Here is a 19,093-nt window from a genome sequence, read left to right as displayed (position 1 = left end):
CATACATATTAAGCACATCCCCATGCATACCACCAAGAACAAAGATGTTACTGCCTATAACTTGGTAACAATTCCGATCTGATCTGATCAATGATGATGTCACTAGATGCTTTTGATTCCTTACCTTTATATCTCTCAATTTGAGGGAGAGGTCACACCTCTTCATCATGTATGCCCTTTGGCAAGAGACATACCCTTTCACCATTAGCACCATTTGAAAGAGTGCAACTCTTCATTATTTCTACCCTTTGAAAGGGACACAACCTTTCATAATCAGATGTGCACTTATTATTTAAATCAGATCTGCACTTCTCATTTCCAAATTATCCCCCCTCTCAAATGAGGTTCTCTTCTCCCTTTTATATCTCATTGTTGAGGGAGTCACAACTTTTCCTTTCATGTCTTTTGACTTTTCATTAACTTAATTAATTTTTAATTAATCATATTTAATTATATTATTTTATATTTTAATTTAATTTTTAATGTTTTAATTTTATTATTATCATTTATTATTAAATTCTATTTCAAAGGGGACATTACACTATCACTATCAAAATTCCTTCTTGATAAAGTGGGCATTCTTCAAGAATCTTGGAATTTTCCAAGAATGTTGGAATGGACTGAAAAGGGACATTACAGTGAGTGACGGTTGCTTCCTTCTATTCATTTAGTCATTTCTCCATTACAGGTGTTATGTTCCTTAGCAATCCTTGAGCACACCTTCAGATATTAATATCACTTATTGTAGTCCTCTATGCTTGAGCAATGACAAGGTAGATGAGGAAAAGGATAATGTCCTTTTGGATTTAGAGGCCTTGAAACATGTGCTCCAAGATCTATAAGCTCTTTTCAAGAAAAAATGCTCTAGCAGATTTAATCCATCTAGGCACATGCAAAGTAGGTTGTTGAGGATCAAGACTAGTTGCTGGTGGCTTAGAAGGAGGTGATGTAGGCAAACGACAAAGTTCAAGAGACAACTAAAATGTTAAGTGTTCCTAGGAGTGTGAACTTTTAGCATCCAAGCACTTGCAATAGTAAACAATTGAAGTTTATACCCTCCAAGCTGAACTAAAGACACTTGAGAGTGATCTTGTTGAATCATCTAGTTCACCACTTACCATAGCTCTAAGGATGTCTTCTACTTCCCCACTTACAACTTCTTACCGAGTTGATTCTTTTGTTATTAGTGTTGTTGGAAGGGACTTTGAGTTTTCATAAAGGGGGGATGTCTTGTTAGCATTAGGTTGTGATGTAACTTATTTTGTTTGGTTGTTTACGGTTTTATTACCAATAACCAAAAGTATTGTCATTTGAAAAGCAAGTCAATGTCAAGGAAGGTATGCTGATTTTGGGCCCCCATATATTGAACAATTGCAAAGATGCTGACTATATGAAAGATTTTCTTATTTGGCATTCATTGTGTTCATTACTACTTTTTTTATTATTTATATTATTACAATATTAGTAGTGTAGAATAGGTAACAAATAGTCTTAAAGAAGTCTAGACTCTTTCTCAAAGGCCTTGCATAACTTCTACCAAAAATTTGCCAAAATGGATAAACATCAACGAACCAATCAATTGCAACTCCCCTTGAGGTGGCTAAGAATGACTCTAGCCAATGATGTTCATCAATTTGTTCATTAACAATCCAAATGGTTTCACATGGTTTACAATTATGACACACTAGATCCTCAAACCCATTGCTAGTGAAACTCCATAACTTCCTTTTCGAGCTTAGATTGGTTGGTGGAGTAGCCATCATGTTTATTGTTAATGCATTTGTAGTGATCAAAACCTTTTGTTCAGGAGGTTCTAATTCAAACATTCCTTTTCTCTCTCAACACTATCAAACATGTCTAAATCCTTGATCCTTTCTATGGTCACGATAATCCATACACTATTGAGGTCTAGTTACTTGTTCTAGGCTTTTAGCATCTTTTTCCTACTCTTGTCAATTAGCGATTCTTCTATGCCTTAAATAGTGGTCTTGTGTGCCTCTTTTTCCCCTTTTACCAAGGAGCCTTCTTACTCCATGTTAGAATAAAGACTTCCTTTTGTTGGAATGGGTTTTGTCAACCTTGTTGATTTGGTCAAATCTTCTATAGGAGCTTTTGACCTTACTTGGTTGGTAAGGTCGATACTTTTTTGTTCAAGAAGAGGATGTTGTTTGGCAAGTTCATTGCATTTGTTTTCTATAACTGGTTAACAACTCTTTGAAGTTTGTTGGATTCTTTGATTTCTATGTACATAGCTATAGATCTGGCTTTTGCTTTTGCTTTGACTTCCACTTTGGCCTTGAAAATATGTTGATGGATTGTTGGAGCCAATTGCATCTTCCAACCTCCATTCTTTCTATTCCCCCAGTTTGAGGGATAACTTGATTTTAGAATCTACACCTGACCATGTTGTGGTCTTCTCTTACCTTGGTTTGGCTTTAGTGGTATTAATTTCTTGTAGTATGGCATTGGTCTTCAATTCAGTTCTCTTCTTCCTAATGACACCTTTTTTTATACGATTGTGCTTTTTGTTGTTTGTGTGCTTTGTGGTCTCTTTTGGCCCAAAGGTTTTGTAAAATTATATGGCACCTTGCTAGGAGTCTAAGCAATTTACCAACAATTGATCAACCTTTTTGACCATGACAATGTTACCCTAGATAGAATTTGTGGGTAGTTGGTTATTGTTTGATTCTTCTTTGAAATGTTCTTGAACAAAAAAGTTTTGGGTGAGTTGATCTTCTCTATTTTTGTGTCTAATGATTCTTGTATTGGCTATCCCATTTATTCATAATCTTCCATCTTGCGTTGTTGTCAATGGTAGTTATCGACTTTGACTCTCTTGAAGTCTGTCTTGACTTCGTGATGGCAATGACGTGAGCTATAAACCATTCAAATGATAAACTACCGATGCAACACTATACAAACCAAAAAAACAGTTCATACGACAATTGATCATATGAGAATATCACCATTGATGCTTTACCAATGATAGTGTTCAATTACATAGAATGCAGTTAAGGGAGGATCATACATAAAATACAGATACCCTGACTATGGAAATTCTACTTAAAGGGGCAACAGCTGTGTGTTAGATCATCACAGTTGGGCAGCTGTTTATAACTTATTTGCTAACATGCTAAATTTAGCTGACAAGTAGATAAAAAAACAAATCAGATGTACAAGTATTAGCAAAATATAAAATTATGCTGATTACAACGTTCTTTGGAACAAGCGTCAACATTCTACATTATTGAGTGTTATTACTTCATCTAATCCTATTTTAGTGAATAATTCAGATTTCCTGCTTCATTTAGTCTTAATCCTTAAGCATTGAGTGACTGATATATTGGCTGATTAGTAATCTGCATGCACTGGTCTTCCTCTATCCATATACTCCTATAACTCATCTCAAAATGCTGTCCCCATCCTTGTACCAGTGTCTCTTTCATGGTGACTATGGTATTCTTCTTGAGTGTTCATAGGCCATTTCAATGTTGATACTTCTTAATTATGTAGCAGAAAGAGATGACAATGTATCCATTTGGTTTCTTATCCGGGGTTGGGATTTGAAAGAGGTAAGCAGTTAGAAATGGACATGATCGAGAAACATTGGATGTGCTCATTAAAGTTAAAGCATTTAGATTTTCTCAAATAAAAATATCTATTATAGTCTTTGTATGTTTGTTTCCTCTTCCTTCATTTTGTGTATTTTAAGATGTGCTTAATTTTATCTGTTTTCTGACATGTGAATTTGTGATTCATATTGGCAGTTGAGCTAAAGAAGCAAGTTTCTTGTTCGCTGAGGCTCGTTAACCTTACTGAGCACTATGTTGCATACAAGGTTTTTGCACTCATTATTCTTTGAACTACTTGTTATTAAGATTTTGATACATTTATTTCTTTATTTTCTTTTTTTTTGATATTTGAGAACTGGTTTATAAAAGTTGGAAAGTTATGCTCATATAAACTGTGAAATCTTAAGTTGTGAGGACTCACTGTTCATCATTTTTGCTGGCTGTTATTAAATCAGTTTCATTTTTTGTCATTATTATTGGTCATTTGAATCAAAAAGTGAAATTCAAAGATATAGATAAATAGTTCTCAATTTCACTATTTTTCAATGCAGGTTTAGTGTCTCTAACTAATGCTAATAAGATACATTTCTGAAATATCCCCTTAATTTTTTCGAGTTTAAAACACAAGAATTTGCATCCGTTAATGTTAGCATAAGAAATTCCAGCAAACTAAATCACTTGTTCAGCAGGAGTATTTGATAACAACTTGGAAAAACATACTGGAAAATGAAAGAGAATACAACTTGGCAGTATAACCAGCCACTTCCACTTCTTAGCAGGCAATACAAAAAAATAAACCCAACCACTTATTCAGTGGGAGTGTTAATATCAAATGCTGGAAAGTAATAGAATAAGAAATTGACGGTAAACCAGCCACTTCCACTTATTCAGTGGGTAACAAGGTTAGCTTCAAAATCTGAAAATTAAGAAACACTGTTTAGTACTACTATAACAGCGAATTACAATAGAGCTAACAATGAAGCATCATGAGAAAACACTCTATGATTCAGGAAGTTAGAGAATCAATCCCAAACTCAATGCTGATAAATTATGATGAAAAATAGGAGATTAGAACAGCGATATCCAATCTGATATGCAACAGTTGCAAACTGATCTTTACAACCAGCAACCCTAGAAAGCTTCAAATGATCATAACTTCCTCGATTCTTCTCCGAATGAGCTCAAATTGGAAGCTAATATCTTCCTCTTCAGCCACCCAACAATGCAAACTAATATACATATATACATATATGTGTTTAACCACTCATCAGTTCAAAGCGGTCGGGAAGCTTTGGTAGTTGTTAAAGTTCCTTAAGTTGATGTAATTATTTTCTTAACTATTGTTTCTTTTCTGAAAAGAGAAGATAATATCATCTTTTCGGAAGAAAGAGAAAAGGATGTTGTCCCGCCCAAGTTAGATTAGTGCTTAGTTGATTAGTAATAGTAAAAAAGGGGGAGTCTTCCCTTAAATTAGGAGAGTTTTTAACTCACACGCTGTAGCTGAAACCACAATTTTGCACATCTCCCTAGGTGTACAAGATTTTCAACCAATAGGGACATTACAATTTCATTAAAGATCTCATGCTCCAAATTTCTCATAATAACTTTTCCTGAAATTTTGGTAATTGAACTCTTTCCATCTATGAATGAATTTGTTAGATTTTAGATTTTTTTATTTTTTCACGGGTTTTCATTTGTGTGGTTTGTAGTCATCTCAAGATGACCACAATGAGTTGTCATTAACATTTTTCCTCATTTATATTGGAAATGATTACAAGGCAAGGGAATGCACCTAGCACACAATCGTGTTTAAGCACTTGTTATCAAGACGGAGTAGTGGTAAATGCATTTGCTGCTTTGGACTTTGCAGCTTTAGCTTCTTTCCGTATTGGAATAGGTTTTCTATATTTTCATTTTTCTTGGATTGAAAAATTAATCCATCAATTGCATTATCAAACTTATTACTGTTGTTTTCAACACTTGTGGCCTAACCTTGTTTGAGCATGCCATGTTTTTGTCCTCAATATTTCTTTTTCTAGGCTAGACTTTGATTAAGATCGAACAGATTGCCCTTTTTAATGCAAGTTTACGGCTAAAATTTTGAAGAAATCAGCCTTCTTTACAGTGCAAAAGTTGGCACCCAAACTGCTAAACAAATGGTATAACAATTTCTCTTCTAAGAAATATTTTGAGGCTGAAAATGAACATCAAATAGCAGATTTTAGTTATCTCCCAATAATCCATACAAGACAATGAAGTATCCCCTTATGGATCCACTTTCCAACAAAAGAAAGGCACCTCAATTGGATGCAGCCTGAAACTTGTGATAAACTAAAGATAAAGTACAACAATTTGCAGTGGTTTGGATGAATGTAGAAGAGGAAACTGTGGCAACTCTATCACCCTTATTATTGCTCCCCAACACTTTTTTCTACGCTATACTTTGATAAAATATCAAAAGGATCTCCCCTTTTTATATAAGTTTAGAGCCAAATTTGTAAGAAATCAGCCCTCTTACAGTGCAAAAATTGGCACTCAAATTGCTTGCCTCAAACAAACTGTATAACATTTTCTCTTCTACTAGAGATGTTTTGAGGCTGAAAATGAACATTGAATAGCAGATCTTTATTTACTCTCAATAATGCATTCAAAACAATGAAGTACCCCTCTTAGTTCCATTTTCCAATAAAAGAATGACACCTCTATTGGACACAGCCTGAAAGTTACGATGAACTAAAGTTCCAGAATTTGCAGTGTCTTTGGATGAATCTAGAAGAGAAATTCGTCTCAACTAGATCTCCCTTAATATTGCTCCATAACAATGAGCAACCACTCATTGAAAGTGTCCTTTAGTCTACTTTCCAACAATAAATGTCTCACCTTGGTCTGATACTCCAGCAAAATGTGAGGCCATTTATAACAGATAGGAGACTTTTTATCCCATCTTCCAAAACAATAACAACTACATGGAAACAGGAATATGGGGTGTCTGAGCACTCAAGGTTTGTCTGCACAAACACCTGCAAGTTCTAGATGAGAGTAATCTCTCTTCCTCCAAGAGTTGTGATAAACACAAGATTGTTTTATATAAAAGTAGCTTGACTACAAGTGCAGGGGAGCTGCTAACCTATAATTACCTTTTTGGTAGATCACAAAACATAACATTATGTGAGGTAAATCATAGATGAAAAACTCTCCAAAAACCCTTTTGACTCACGAGTACTCCCAAGTCAGAATGCCAAGGGAGTTACTCGCCCAAAAACTCTTACCAATTTTGGCCTATATAACTCCCTAGTAAATGCAAAAAATCGGGTGTATTGTATTAAAAGCTCCTCCAAATTCATTTAATTTTTTTTTTTGCTTGCAATTAAAAAAATGTGATTTTCATTTATGATAAAGGTTTCAAAGGCCTTAATTTGGGCTTGTCTGCCCCTCAAACTTGTTGGGGGTGTCACCCCCAAACCCCCACAAGGCGTGCATCCCCTTGACCCCGCTGAGGTTGGTGCCCCCAAACCCCCATGAGGGGTACTACCCCTCCTCATTGGGGTCTCCACTTCTGAATCCTCATTAGTTATTGGAATCTGTCAAATTAAAAACTTGATTACAACGAGGGGGTGACAGGGAATTGGGATATTACTCTTGAGTGTGCCTACTTAGACGTTATTATTGCACAACTTGCCATAAATCTCTTTAGATGAGGCAACTTCTACATATGACATTGCTAGTGGAAGTGGCATTGTAACTCATTTAGAGTTGAATTTGTTTTTTGGTCTATAATATGTATTAAACTCTAATTATGATTTATATATTATGGAAATTAGTAATATGCTCAAAAAATTTAGTAATATGTGTTTTTGAAGAATATTTTTTAACATTTATGTATATAAAATGTTTGATAAAATTGCGGACTTATTGCAAATTTTTGGGCCAAAAGAGTTATGGCTGAGTAAGAGTTTTCCATCTATGAGGTAAATCTTTATTCAAATTGGAATGGGAAGCTCCCTAATAACTTGAAACTGACCCTAGATACTATATTATGGACAGACTCGACAAATACTCAAGCTATGCACAATAAATATTTAGGAGGTTTTTGCAAAGTGAAATAAACTAAATTGAATTTACCTTGTCTTTTTGTCCTTGTATATGATCACAATACTAAGATCAGCTCTTCTCTCATAGACAAGATATTATATTTTAAGGATTCAAACAAGATGAATCAAATACTGCTCTAAACACCTGCAAGTTCTAGACGAGAGTAATCTCTCTTCCTCCAAGAGTTGTGATAAACACAAGATTGTTTTATAGAAAAATAGCCTGGCTACAAGAGTAGGGGAGCTGCTAACCTATGATTAGATTCATTTGGTAGCATTTTAATTCATACTTTTTTGTAGAACACAAAACATAATATTATGTGAGGTAAATCTTTATTCAAATTGGAATGAGAAGCTCCCATATAACTTGAAACTAACCCTAGATACTAGATTATGGACAGAATCTACAAATACTCAAGCTATGCACAATAAATCTATAGGAGATTTTTGTAAAGTGAAATAAACTAAATTGAATTTGCCTGGTCTTTTTGGCCCTGATCACAATACTAAGATCGACTCTTCTCTCATAGACAAGATTTTATATTAGATGAATCAAACACTGCTCTAAACACAACAATCACTTACCCTTAAAAGCAAATACCAACAAGTCCATGTATATGAAAGAAAATCAAATAGCTACAAAGCTACAAATTAGATGGACAACACCAATGCAAAGCTTGATGTTATTACACACTTTCAATTCCATTAATGAAATCATAAACACAATAATTTCAGACACAAGAAAACCAGATTGAACAGAGACTTGAATAATTCCAGCAGCATAAGCATTGCATCAACCATCATTAAGAAAAATTTGTGCAGAAATCTCCTATTTATAAGTTAACAATGTTGGTATATTTGTCATTGATGTCAATGGCTTCACGCATACATCTGCACATTGACAAGAACATCTACACATTCAGACAAGACCAGATTAGGCAACACCACAATGTCTTTCTGGGTCATTGTGATTCAGTTATGGGTCATTATAAGCAAACAAGAAGACAGCGTTAAAACAAGGAAATAATGTTCTTACCAGAATTTATTGTTCTCTGCATAATTTATAAAACATCAGTGATAAACTCTTTCCTTATTGCAAGGAAACTATATTGGTGTTTTGTTGGAATAATAAAACACATTGATATTAAAAACTGAAAGTATTTCTGTTTTAATTGGTTTGTATTAGTTGAAGTTCGGTTGGTGTTAGTTGAAGTTGGGACAGTTACAACTGAAAGAGAAGGCAGTTTTAACTTCTCCTTGATTGATATTCATTTAACATATTTTGGTTAGACATGGGTCTTGCAAAGTATTGGAAAGTCATCGAAGTTTGATGAGAGACTAAACATAAATGTTTACTTAACTAAAAGGTTGTTAAAGATTGGTTGCTTAACTTCTTCCAACTGTCCATAACTGATCTGTGGAAGTTATATACCTACCGTGTGCTCAAGTAAATGTGATTTTTTGGATGACAGTGATACATACCATATGACAGATATTTTTATTAAATCAGTAATGATTACTGATCTCTGGTTAGAAGTTTCTGAGATTGTTCAAGAAGACATTCATTGTGAATACAAAAACCAATTGAAATGACATAAGCCAAAATGTGATCGTGTAACATTATTTTTCCAGCAAGTCTGCAATTGATAGAATTATTCTGGAAACATTTGTTCACAAGATTTCTGATATAATCAAAATCAGTTTTATTGTCATATACTCTTGATGAATTTATATGAACAGAATTTTTGAAAGTGGCTGATAAAGTATTCATAAGGAGATATGTCAGGTTGCTGTTGTTGTGACAGAGCATTTGAAAGTAACTGATAAAGTTTGAATTATAAAGAGATATGTGCAGGTTTGAATTATAAGGAGACATGCGGGTTGTTATTGTTATGACAGTTCAAAATCTCAGAAGTGTGGCATTGTTCAGATTGTAATGTTCTACTTGTCTACATTTCAGATTTGTAAATAGTGTTGATTTATTTGTAATTACATTCTAAGAGTCGGTGCTTTAGGAATGCTGAGTTGGTACTCAGTTTGTTACATTGAGATTTGTGTAGGGAGTTGGTGCTCTTAGAAGGAGTTGGGTGATTCCTTTGATTAGTGCCCTAAAAGATTGTAATTGAAGTTTTAATTGTGAGGTTGGATTAGGACAGTAGATCCTAGCAGCATTTCTCACTGTGGTTTTCCCATCCTGGGTTTCCAGGTAAACTTTTGTGCATTGGTTTCTTTGTGGTGTATCCTTCAGATTTCAGTTTGGTGCTTTTATTTCAGAATTAAGCTTATAAGCTTTGAATAAGTTGTGAAAATTTCTAATTGGATAAGTAATTAAGTTTTATTTACTATTGATTCACCTGCGCCCTCCTCCCCCACCTGCCCTCTCAGTTGTAAACTTGTGTTCTACAAACAAAACAATATTTTCTTGGGATTTCAGATAATCATGAAATTGTTGGCATATTACATTAACGTAGGTTAGTTTTATGCCTTGTAATTCTTCACGCCACAAATATCATTGTAGAGTTTTTAATACAAACCAATTAAAACAGAAATACTTTCGGTTTTTAATATCAATGTGTTTTATTATTCCAACAAAACACCAATATAGTTTCCTTGCAATAAGGAAAGAGTTTATCTAGAGTTATGGGTCATTATAAGCAAACAAGAAGACAGCGTTAAAACAAGGAAATAATGTTCTAACTAACTGAGACTTTTTCCACAACTAACTAACTATGACTTATTCAAATTATGGTTCTATTACTAACCAACTTGTAATTTGTTTAGATATGATTACAATTTATAAGGTTACAAGTGAGAATCCACTTGTAATCATGAATCCTAACACTACATGTAATTTGTTGAAAACAAAATGCATAAACAAAATGCAGTCATGAGACACTTATTATTCTTTTCTATCTTTGGCCATGAGGGATTGCAATCTATTGATGGATCTTTGCAACTCATCAAGATCAGGACCTGTTGTATTCTTGGCAACAACAATAGTTGTGATGATAACGTCAAAATACCTTACCGTTGCCTCCTTGTGCTCCTCAAGAACAGTTTGCATTTTATCAAAGAACACTTGATAACTCACAAACTTATGGATTGAATCTACAGTAAATTGTTCTGATTCTATTTCCTGACGAAGCTTTGATACTAATTTAGTAAGTATCAGATCTTCTGTGAGTAAATCTACATCATTACTTAAGATCTTGCAAGATATCTTGTTGTCATGTCCCCTCCTTAATTGTTATTATTTATTAATTAATATAATATTATTGTAGGATTTTGCCAAGATCAAGGGCACAATGAAAAGCATAAAAAGAGAGACAATAGAATGATAAGAACAAACTATATTCTCATCAATATGCAAATGATCAACTGGATTAACCAATACAATGAATATAGGCTTGCTTATATAGGCAAGGCCATATGGATGTACGAGCACACAATTATGACATGTGGCTCAATGAGAAACAAGGGTAGGTAAGAAATACTAGGGGTAGGTAGGAGAAATAATATAATATTCCACAAGAGGTGGATGACCCACCGAATGTGGAGTGTAACAGCAAAATAAGATCACAAAAGGTGAAATTTCTCCTACAAGCTCTATCCCTATGTGCACACTTCCTTAAGTGTCTCAAATCCAAACTATGAAGAGATGCATTATCCTAAGTTAACTTAAGTAAAGTGTAACAATATCCAAAATGAATATTTATTTACACCAATACCCCCCCTTAAGTGCAACTTAGGGGAATGAAGACTCAAGTCAACAATGCAAGATGGGTACCGGCTACTAGGCCATGATAGGTACCCATGTACAATATGCAAATGCAAGCAAAACAATGCAATGCAATCTCTCACAAACAGAGAAAGGGAGAAAACCCAGTGGGAAAAAACTCCCCCCCAAAAGAGAGATGAATGTACAAAAGACTCTCAAAGAAGAAGGACAAAACCTCAAAGAGGAAAAAGTCCCCCTCATAAGAGAGGAAGGAGAAGTCAGCTGACCCCCCCTAATGACACATCCCGCACCCCCAAGAGAGCTCGCAACTGTTGGAACTTACTCTCGGTGAAAGGTTTGGTGAATATGTCAGCAACCTGCTTTGTTGTAGGACAATACTGCAAATCAATGACCTGCTCCTGGATGAGCTCTCGGATATAGTGCATATGAATCTCGATGTGTTTGGTCCACTGGTGCTGGACCGGGTTCTTCGAGATTGCAATAGCACTCTGATTGTCGCAATGTAGAACTGTCGGCCGTGGAGTGGTGAAACCAAACTCTGTGAGAATCTGCTGGAGCCAAATGGTCTCAGTCGCTGTGTTAATAGCGCCTCGATACTTAGCCTCAGTCGAAGAGAGAGCAATAGCATGTTGATTCTTGCTCTGCCAACAAATGGTGCCCGAACCAAGGTGAAAACTGTAATCAAAAGTAGACTTATGGTCATCAAGATTGCCAGCCCAATCGTAGTCTGTGTAACCAACCAAGTGAAGTCCTGTGCCTGCTGCATAGTGAATCCCATAGTGATGTGTACCCTGGATGTAATGAAGGATGCGTTTGGTGGCTTTCCAATGAAGCTCATGTGGTTCCTGCATGAAGCGGGAAACCATGCCAACTGCAAATGAAATATCAGGGTGTGTATGAGTCAAGTAGATGAGACTACTCACAAGTTGACGATACAAAGTGGCATCAACTGGTCGAGAAGAACACTGAGCCTCAAGCTTGACTCCTGAAAGAAAGGGTGTCGGGGCAGGCTTACAATCAGCCATATGAAAGCATGCAAGTAGATCAAGAGCATACTTGGGCTGCGATAGTGTAATCCTGGAAGGTGACTGTGAAATCTCTATCTCGAGAAAGTAGTGCAAAATACCCAAGTCAATCATAGCAAATCTGTCATGCAAAGCAGATTTGACCCTGCTAATGATGGATGTGGTACTCCCTGTAATGATCAAGTCATCAACATAGAGCACAAGTATCAAGTGAGAGTCATCCTGTCGCAAAATGTAGACATTCGGATCGGAATGACACCTGGTGAACCCTGCGGAGAGAAGAAAGGAATCCATCTTGGCGTACCAAGCCCTGGGGGCCTGCTTAAGGCCATAGAGAGATTTCCTTAGTCTGCAAACCAAGGAAGTATCCTGGATGAAACCCTGTGGCTGCTCCATATAAATCTCCTCATCAAGATCACCATGAAGAAAAGCACTCTTCACATCCATCTGATGTACAACCCATCCATGAGCTGCAGCAATAGCAAGTGTCAAATGAATGGAGTTCATCTTGGCTATGGGTGCAAAGGTCTCAGTATAGTCAACACCTGCAACTTGCGAGAAACCTTTTGCAACAAGCCGAGCCTTATACTTATCCACACTACCATGCGCTGCAAACTTGGTCCGATAGATCCACTTACATCGAACCATGTTTCTCCCCTTAGGAAGATGGACTAAATCCCATGTGTTGTTCCTCATCAAGGAACTATACTCTTCCTCCATAGCTTGGTCCTACTCAGGAACCCCGGATGCTTCCCTAAATGTCTGTGGATCAGAAGCGGTAGCAATAAATGCATGTGGAAGATCCTGATGCTGTGATCGAGTTCTCCGAGTATCTGAAGGATCCCCAACAAGAGAACCCGCGGACTCAAGTGTTTGTCGAGCCCAACGAGGTCTAGGTGGAGGTGGAGAACGAGGCTCTTCAACTGCAAGTGGACCCTGCGGAGGTGTAACCCTGCGAGTCGGAGTTGAAGGAGTCTCATCATCTGAATCACTAACATCACTATCCACAATGGAGGAAGGTGGAGGAGGTAGAGAGGCTAAGCTAAGAGAGCTTTCCTCAAAGTGAACACTCCTCTCAATGAACACCTCATGTGTCTCTGGATCCATCAATCTGTATGCCTTAACACCCTCAGGATATCCAACAAATATGCAAGGTCGACTCTGTGGTTCCAATGCCTTGCGTTTCTGCGGAGGTATGCGAGCCCATGCTAGACACCCAAAGACTCTCTAATGTCTCACAATCGGTTTCCTACCAGCCCAAGCTCCAAAAGGAGTAATACCTTGCAAAGCTTTGTGAGGAACCCGATTCTGGATGTGTGTGGCACAACTGATAGCCTCTGCCCAAAAGGCGAGATCAAGAGAACGTGCATGTATCATACAGCTAGCCATTTCTTTGAGAGTTCTATTCTTGCGTTCTGCAACCCCGTTCTATTGTGGAGTGTAAGCGTCAGAATGTTGAAGATCAATCCCCTCAAATGTACAAAAATCCTCAAGTCTTTTGTTCACATATTCCCTTACATTATCTGTACGAAGAATCTTGACCACTTTCCTTGATTGCTTCTCCACACGAGTCTTGAAGTCCTGAAATCTGTCAAATACTTCACTCTTATGAATGAGAAAGTAGACCCAAGTGAAGCGGGAGTAGTCATCAATGAAGGTGAGAACATATCGGGCCTTACTAAATGAAGGTGCTGGAAATGGACCTGCTACATCGCTGTGAACAAGTTGAAGAACTTCCAAAGCTCTCCAAGCTTTCCCCTTATCAGACGTCTCTTCGGGATGCTTGCCCATGGAACAACCTGAACATACACCCTCTGAAAAACTGATTCGAGGTAGACCTGTGACCATGTCTTTAGTGCTGAGCTGCTGAAGATAGCGGTAGTTGAGGTGACCAAACCGCTCATGCCATAGCTTACTTTCTGAATTTGAATGAGTAAGCAAGGCCCTAGAAGGTGAACTTGGCACAAAGTGAGAGAAAGAATAAAGCCTTGAGTTGTCATTGACTTGTCCCACTGCTACCAAGGCATCATCATTAAGTTCCTTTACCACAACTGAATCTGGTGTAAACTCAACCTTTTTCCCATTCCCACAGTGAGTGATTTGGTAGATGGAGAGAAGGTTGGTAGACAAGTTAGGAACATAGAGAACATTCTCAAATGTTCCATCATCCATGTCAACTGAACCTTTCCCTTCAACCTCTACTTGTGTATCATCACCTATGTAAATGTGAGGTACCTTAGATGGCTCCAATGAAGAAAACTGCTCCTTTGTAAAACCCATGTGATATGAGGCACCCGAGTCAAGTATCCATTGCTGTGAAGAATCTGTTGTAGCCACAAATGCTTGCCCTTTTCCCTTAGACTGTGAGGAAGAGGAAGGAGATGATTCCTTCTTTGTGTAGGCGGATGGCAAGTTGATGTTGTTTTTCTTGAGAAGATTAGTTAACTCATCAACTTGCTTTGCGTGGCATCGATGCTCATCATGACCATACTTCTTGCAATATGCACAAGTTGGTTTATCCTTCTTAGGTGGTGTCCCCTTCTTGGAAGAGGATGAAAAATCGCCTTGTGATGGAGAGGATGATTGTCCTTTTTCCTGGTGTGGCTTAGACTTAGAGTGCTTCTTCTTCTTGTTGGAATCTTTGCCTTGACTTCCTTGATTCCCTTGATTAGCCACCAAAGCCTTGGACTTTGAAGACTTGAGAAGTCCCATGTTCAACAACTTAGATTGTTCCAATATTAACATTTCTGTGAAAGCATCAAATGAAGGCATAACGTAGGAACTCCCCACTGTCAAACGATGAGTTTGGAAGCTCGACACAAATGCGACCCATTCTGGTGCAAGCTTGTCCAACAAGTTGAATATCAACTGAGCATCCTTTTTGTCAATTCCACAATCCTTAAGCTTTGCTCTTAGCTCATTTGCTTTGGTGACATAATCTTGGATTGTATCAAAACTCTTGGGATCCAAGTTGGTGAGCTCATTGTCAATCTGATAGCCTTTGATTTCATCAACTTGACCATACAATTTCTGAAACATATCCCAAGCCTCTTTGATTGTTTTACACTTCTCAATGTGAAAAATGAGGTCATCTGATACATATTTGCGCAAAGTTCCAAGAGCCATGCAATTCTTTGTGAGCCATTCTAATTGAGCATTTGGATCAGCCTTAGGATCAAGTGGTGCTGTTATTGTTCCATCAATGTAATGTGTGAGACCCTTTTCCATTAATTTACTCCATACTTTAATTTTCCATGATGCGTAATTATGTGGAGTTAAAGGTGGAAATTTATGAGGACTCATTACAACAAAAATGGAAAGAGCACAAAGAGAGGCACAATCACACAAGACACCCCCCCAAATTCACTCAATCAAAGAACCCCCCCAAAAGTGATGATTTGACACTTTATAATTAGTGCGTATACAATGGGCCACTTGCCAAAAATGGCAAAGTGGACTTCTGATTACAATTTTACAGCTGCCTCAATAAGGCCAAAAGAGTTTCAAATTGATAATGCAAGAGATCTAACTAAGATCCAAGCAATTTACAAGTACCTAATAGGCCAAATAAGACCAATAGCTGAAAGTACAATTTCCACTCAAAATCTCTGAAATCTGATCATAGATTATGAAAGTAGACAAAAAAACATGCACTTTCAAAAAAAACGGCACTTGAAAAGGAGGTCGTATGAGCTGAAACGAGGCCTTTGAAGTTGCAAAATTGAGGATTAGACAGGTACAGCTGAGAGAATTTGAAAATTTCGAAAAACCTGTGCACTAAAATTAGAAAATAACCACACCACTGCGAAGATCACGAAATTTTAGCCCATTTCAAAAAAAATTGCACCAAAAAAGGAGCAAAAATGAGCAAGATATGGCCTTTCAAAGTTGGACTGCAAAACTGAAAAGCTCAATGGAGAGGGGTCAAAAAATTTCAAAAAGCTGCTGATGTGGCGCTGACGTCAGCAATTCACGAGCTTAAATTTGACAGTCGTATGACCGTCGCGAAAACTTCACCTCACTGTTGACTGGGCATCCGTACCGTACAGACTGTTGACTGGACATGGTGACTGTGTAGTTGACTGGGCTGTCGTACCGTACAGACTGCTGACTGGGCGGTTTGCGTCAGCTCTACGTGGCGGATGACGTGGCAGTTGACTGAGTGTACGGTAGTCGACCGCAGGCTAGTGGCCGCCTGCCACATGGCGGGCACGGGTCCGCCTGTTTAGAGGACGCCGGAGAGGAGGGAAGCGCTGCCGGAGAGAGGTCTGGATGGTCGGGGGCCGGCGGGGTCCCGGCGACGCAGGTCCCGGTGGCACGGGAGGTACACGGTGGGTCATGGTGGCGCGGGGTATCGGAAGACCAGTGTAGGTGCCGAACGATGGGGACTGCACGGGTGTCGGCGTCAGATGGGAAGCGGCACGGGTGGCGTCGGCGGAAGGTACATGGCGTGACAGAGGCCAAAGAGTACGGGCGGCGCAGCCTGCAAATGACAGAGTACGGAAAGCACGGGGTGGGCGTCTACGGACCCCCAAAAAATATTTTTTTTTCTTCGAAAAATAATAAATTTTTTTTCGAAATCCATACGATAATAGCCAAAATGGGAAATTTTTTTTCTCACCAAAATAGGTCGACTTTATAGTCGAAATTTATGGAAACGGCCTCTCGGATTCAACGGTGATGTCCAAATCGCTGTATGACGCCCCCAAAAAATGAAGATCCCCAAATCCGAAAATAGAAGCCTTCCACGATGTCTCCAAAAACCAATCAATGAAGCCCCAATGGCTCTGATACCATGTAGGATTTTGCCAAGATCAAGGGCACAATGAAAAGCATAAAAAGAGAGACAATAGAATGATAAGAACAAACTGTATTCTCATCAATATGCAAATGATCAACTGGATTAACCAATACAATGAATATAGGCCTGCTTATATAGGCAAGGCCATATGGATGTACAAGCACACAATTATGACATGTGGCTCAATGAGAAACAAGGGTAGGTAAGAAATACTAGGGGTAGGTAGGAGAAATAATATAATATTCCACAAGAGGTGGATGACCCACCGAATGTGGAGTGTAACAGCAAAATAAGACCACAAAAGGTGGAATTTCTCCTACAAGCTCTATCCCTATGTGCACACTTCCCTAAGTGTCTCAAATCCAAACTACGAAGAGATGCATTATCCTAAGTTAACTTAAGTAAAGTGTAATAATATCCAAAATGAATATTTATTTACACCACCAATTATCAACGAATGATTATTTGCAATTATTAAATATTTATTTATTTTTAATTAATATTGATTTATCAATAATAATATTCCTGTAATATTCAAGCTAATATTATATTATCTAAATTATATTTACAAATATTACAATATGGCATGAGCATGTATCAATTGATACAGTGATGTTTTGATATTAGATTATTCATTTAATATATTTGATATAGTAGTTGATTAATTATGTATTTAATTTAATATATAACTAGAAATAATAATAATTACTGATTGAGGAGATATGATATAAGTCATGCCGAGGGTAATGTGTGTGGAGGAAATGCAATTTCACAATAATGCAATTTTTAATAATCACACAACTTGACCAAAGGCACTCGTATCATAAGCGATATAATAGTATGATATTATTTGCTTGTTAAGACAAGTCAGCAAGTTAAAATGAAGGGAAGGTTGCCACTAAACCAATCGGTATCAAAGACTAACGGTGCAGTTCAAATTCAACAAATACGATTTGTTAAGAAGTATGAATCATTAAAGAGTTGGATCATCTAATCGATAAACAACACCTATCATGAAATGGTGTGATTTGTATAACAAATCAATGTTAACTTTATGAAGAGGCGCATCTAAAGGCCAACGATCATAGGAGACAATAGACATGTCTCTTAGAAGCCTCCTTACCCACGATATAAGCAGTCAAACAAATTCATTCTAAGGGAAGGAATTAATACGGGGGAAGATGATTCATATCAGAACAGAAATGTTATTAAGTTACGGGCAATTTCATCCTTGTTCTTGGTGCTATGCACGATGATGTGCTCGGTATGACTGCTTAATATATGAAACCTGATAATGTTCTTATGCAGAATTTGGTAGTGATATAAATATAGTTAATAATAATAATATATTAATATATAAATATATAACAAATAATATATATATATATATATATATATATATCTGAGAATATATATATTTGAGAATAAGTATCTGAGAGTAAATATCTGAGAATAATAATCTGAGAATAAATATTTGAGAATAAAGTTATTCTGAGAATCTGCAGTAATATAACATCTGAGAATAAATAACGTATAAAATATATATAAAGATATAATTATGTATATTAATAATAAATATTAGAATATAAATCAGATAGAGTCCTTAAGTTAATATTAGAAAGAAGCTTATGTTTCTTTGTTATCCCTGTTTGGATTCATGTTAAAGATAGTTTTGTCTCCTAATCAATTTAGTTTAAATCATAAAGTATGTTGAGATGGATTAATTATGGTTAAAATAGGCCAAATCCAAGTAGGGGACATTACACTTGTCAAAACTAGAGAGGACATCCTACTCCACCTCGTTACTCATTTCAAGAGTAGCTTGTACATCATTGATGAGATCTTTGATAACCAATGATTTGTTG

At 37.0% G+C, this 19,093-nt stretch overlaps 1 protein-coding gene across 2 annotated transcripts in view; it reads left to right on the top strand.

Moving 5' to 3' along the window:
* Positions 1 to 19,093, top strand: part of LOC131079578 (vesicle-associated protein 1-2) — a 287,828-nt gene that overhangs the window by 48,308 nt on the left and 220,427 nt on the right. For both annotated transcript variants that reach the window (XM_058017566.2, XM_058017565.2), the window contains exon 2: positions 3,768 to 3,838. In XM_058017566.2, the coding sequence (XP_057873549.2) occupies positions 3,768 to 3,838 (71 nt within the window). The remainder of the gene's footprint in view (positions 1 to 3,767; positions 3,839 to 19,093) is intronic.

The sequence above is a fragment of the Cryptomeria japonica genome, chromosome 9, assembly GCF_030272615.1.
Source record: "Cryptomeria japonica chromosome 9, Sugi_1.0, whole genome shotgun sequence".
Classification (NCBI taxonomy): domain Eukaryota; kingdom Viridiplantae; phylum Streptophyta; class Pinopsida; order Cupressales; family Cupressaceae; genus Cryptomeria; species Cryptomeria japonica.
The sequence above is the reverse complement of the archived record's forward strand: the minus strand, read 5'-3'. Positions and strand labels throughout refer to the sequence as shown.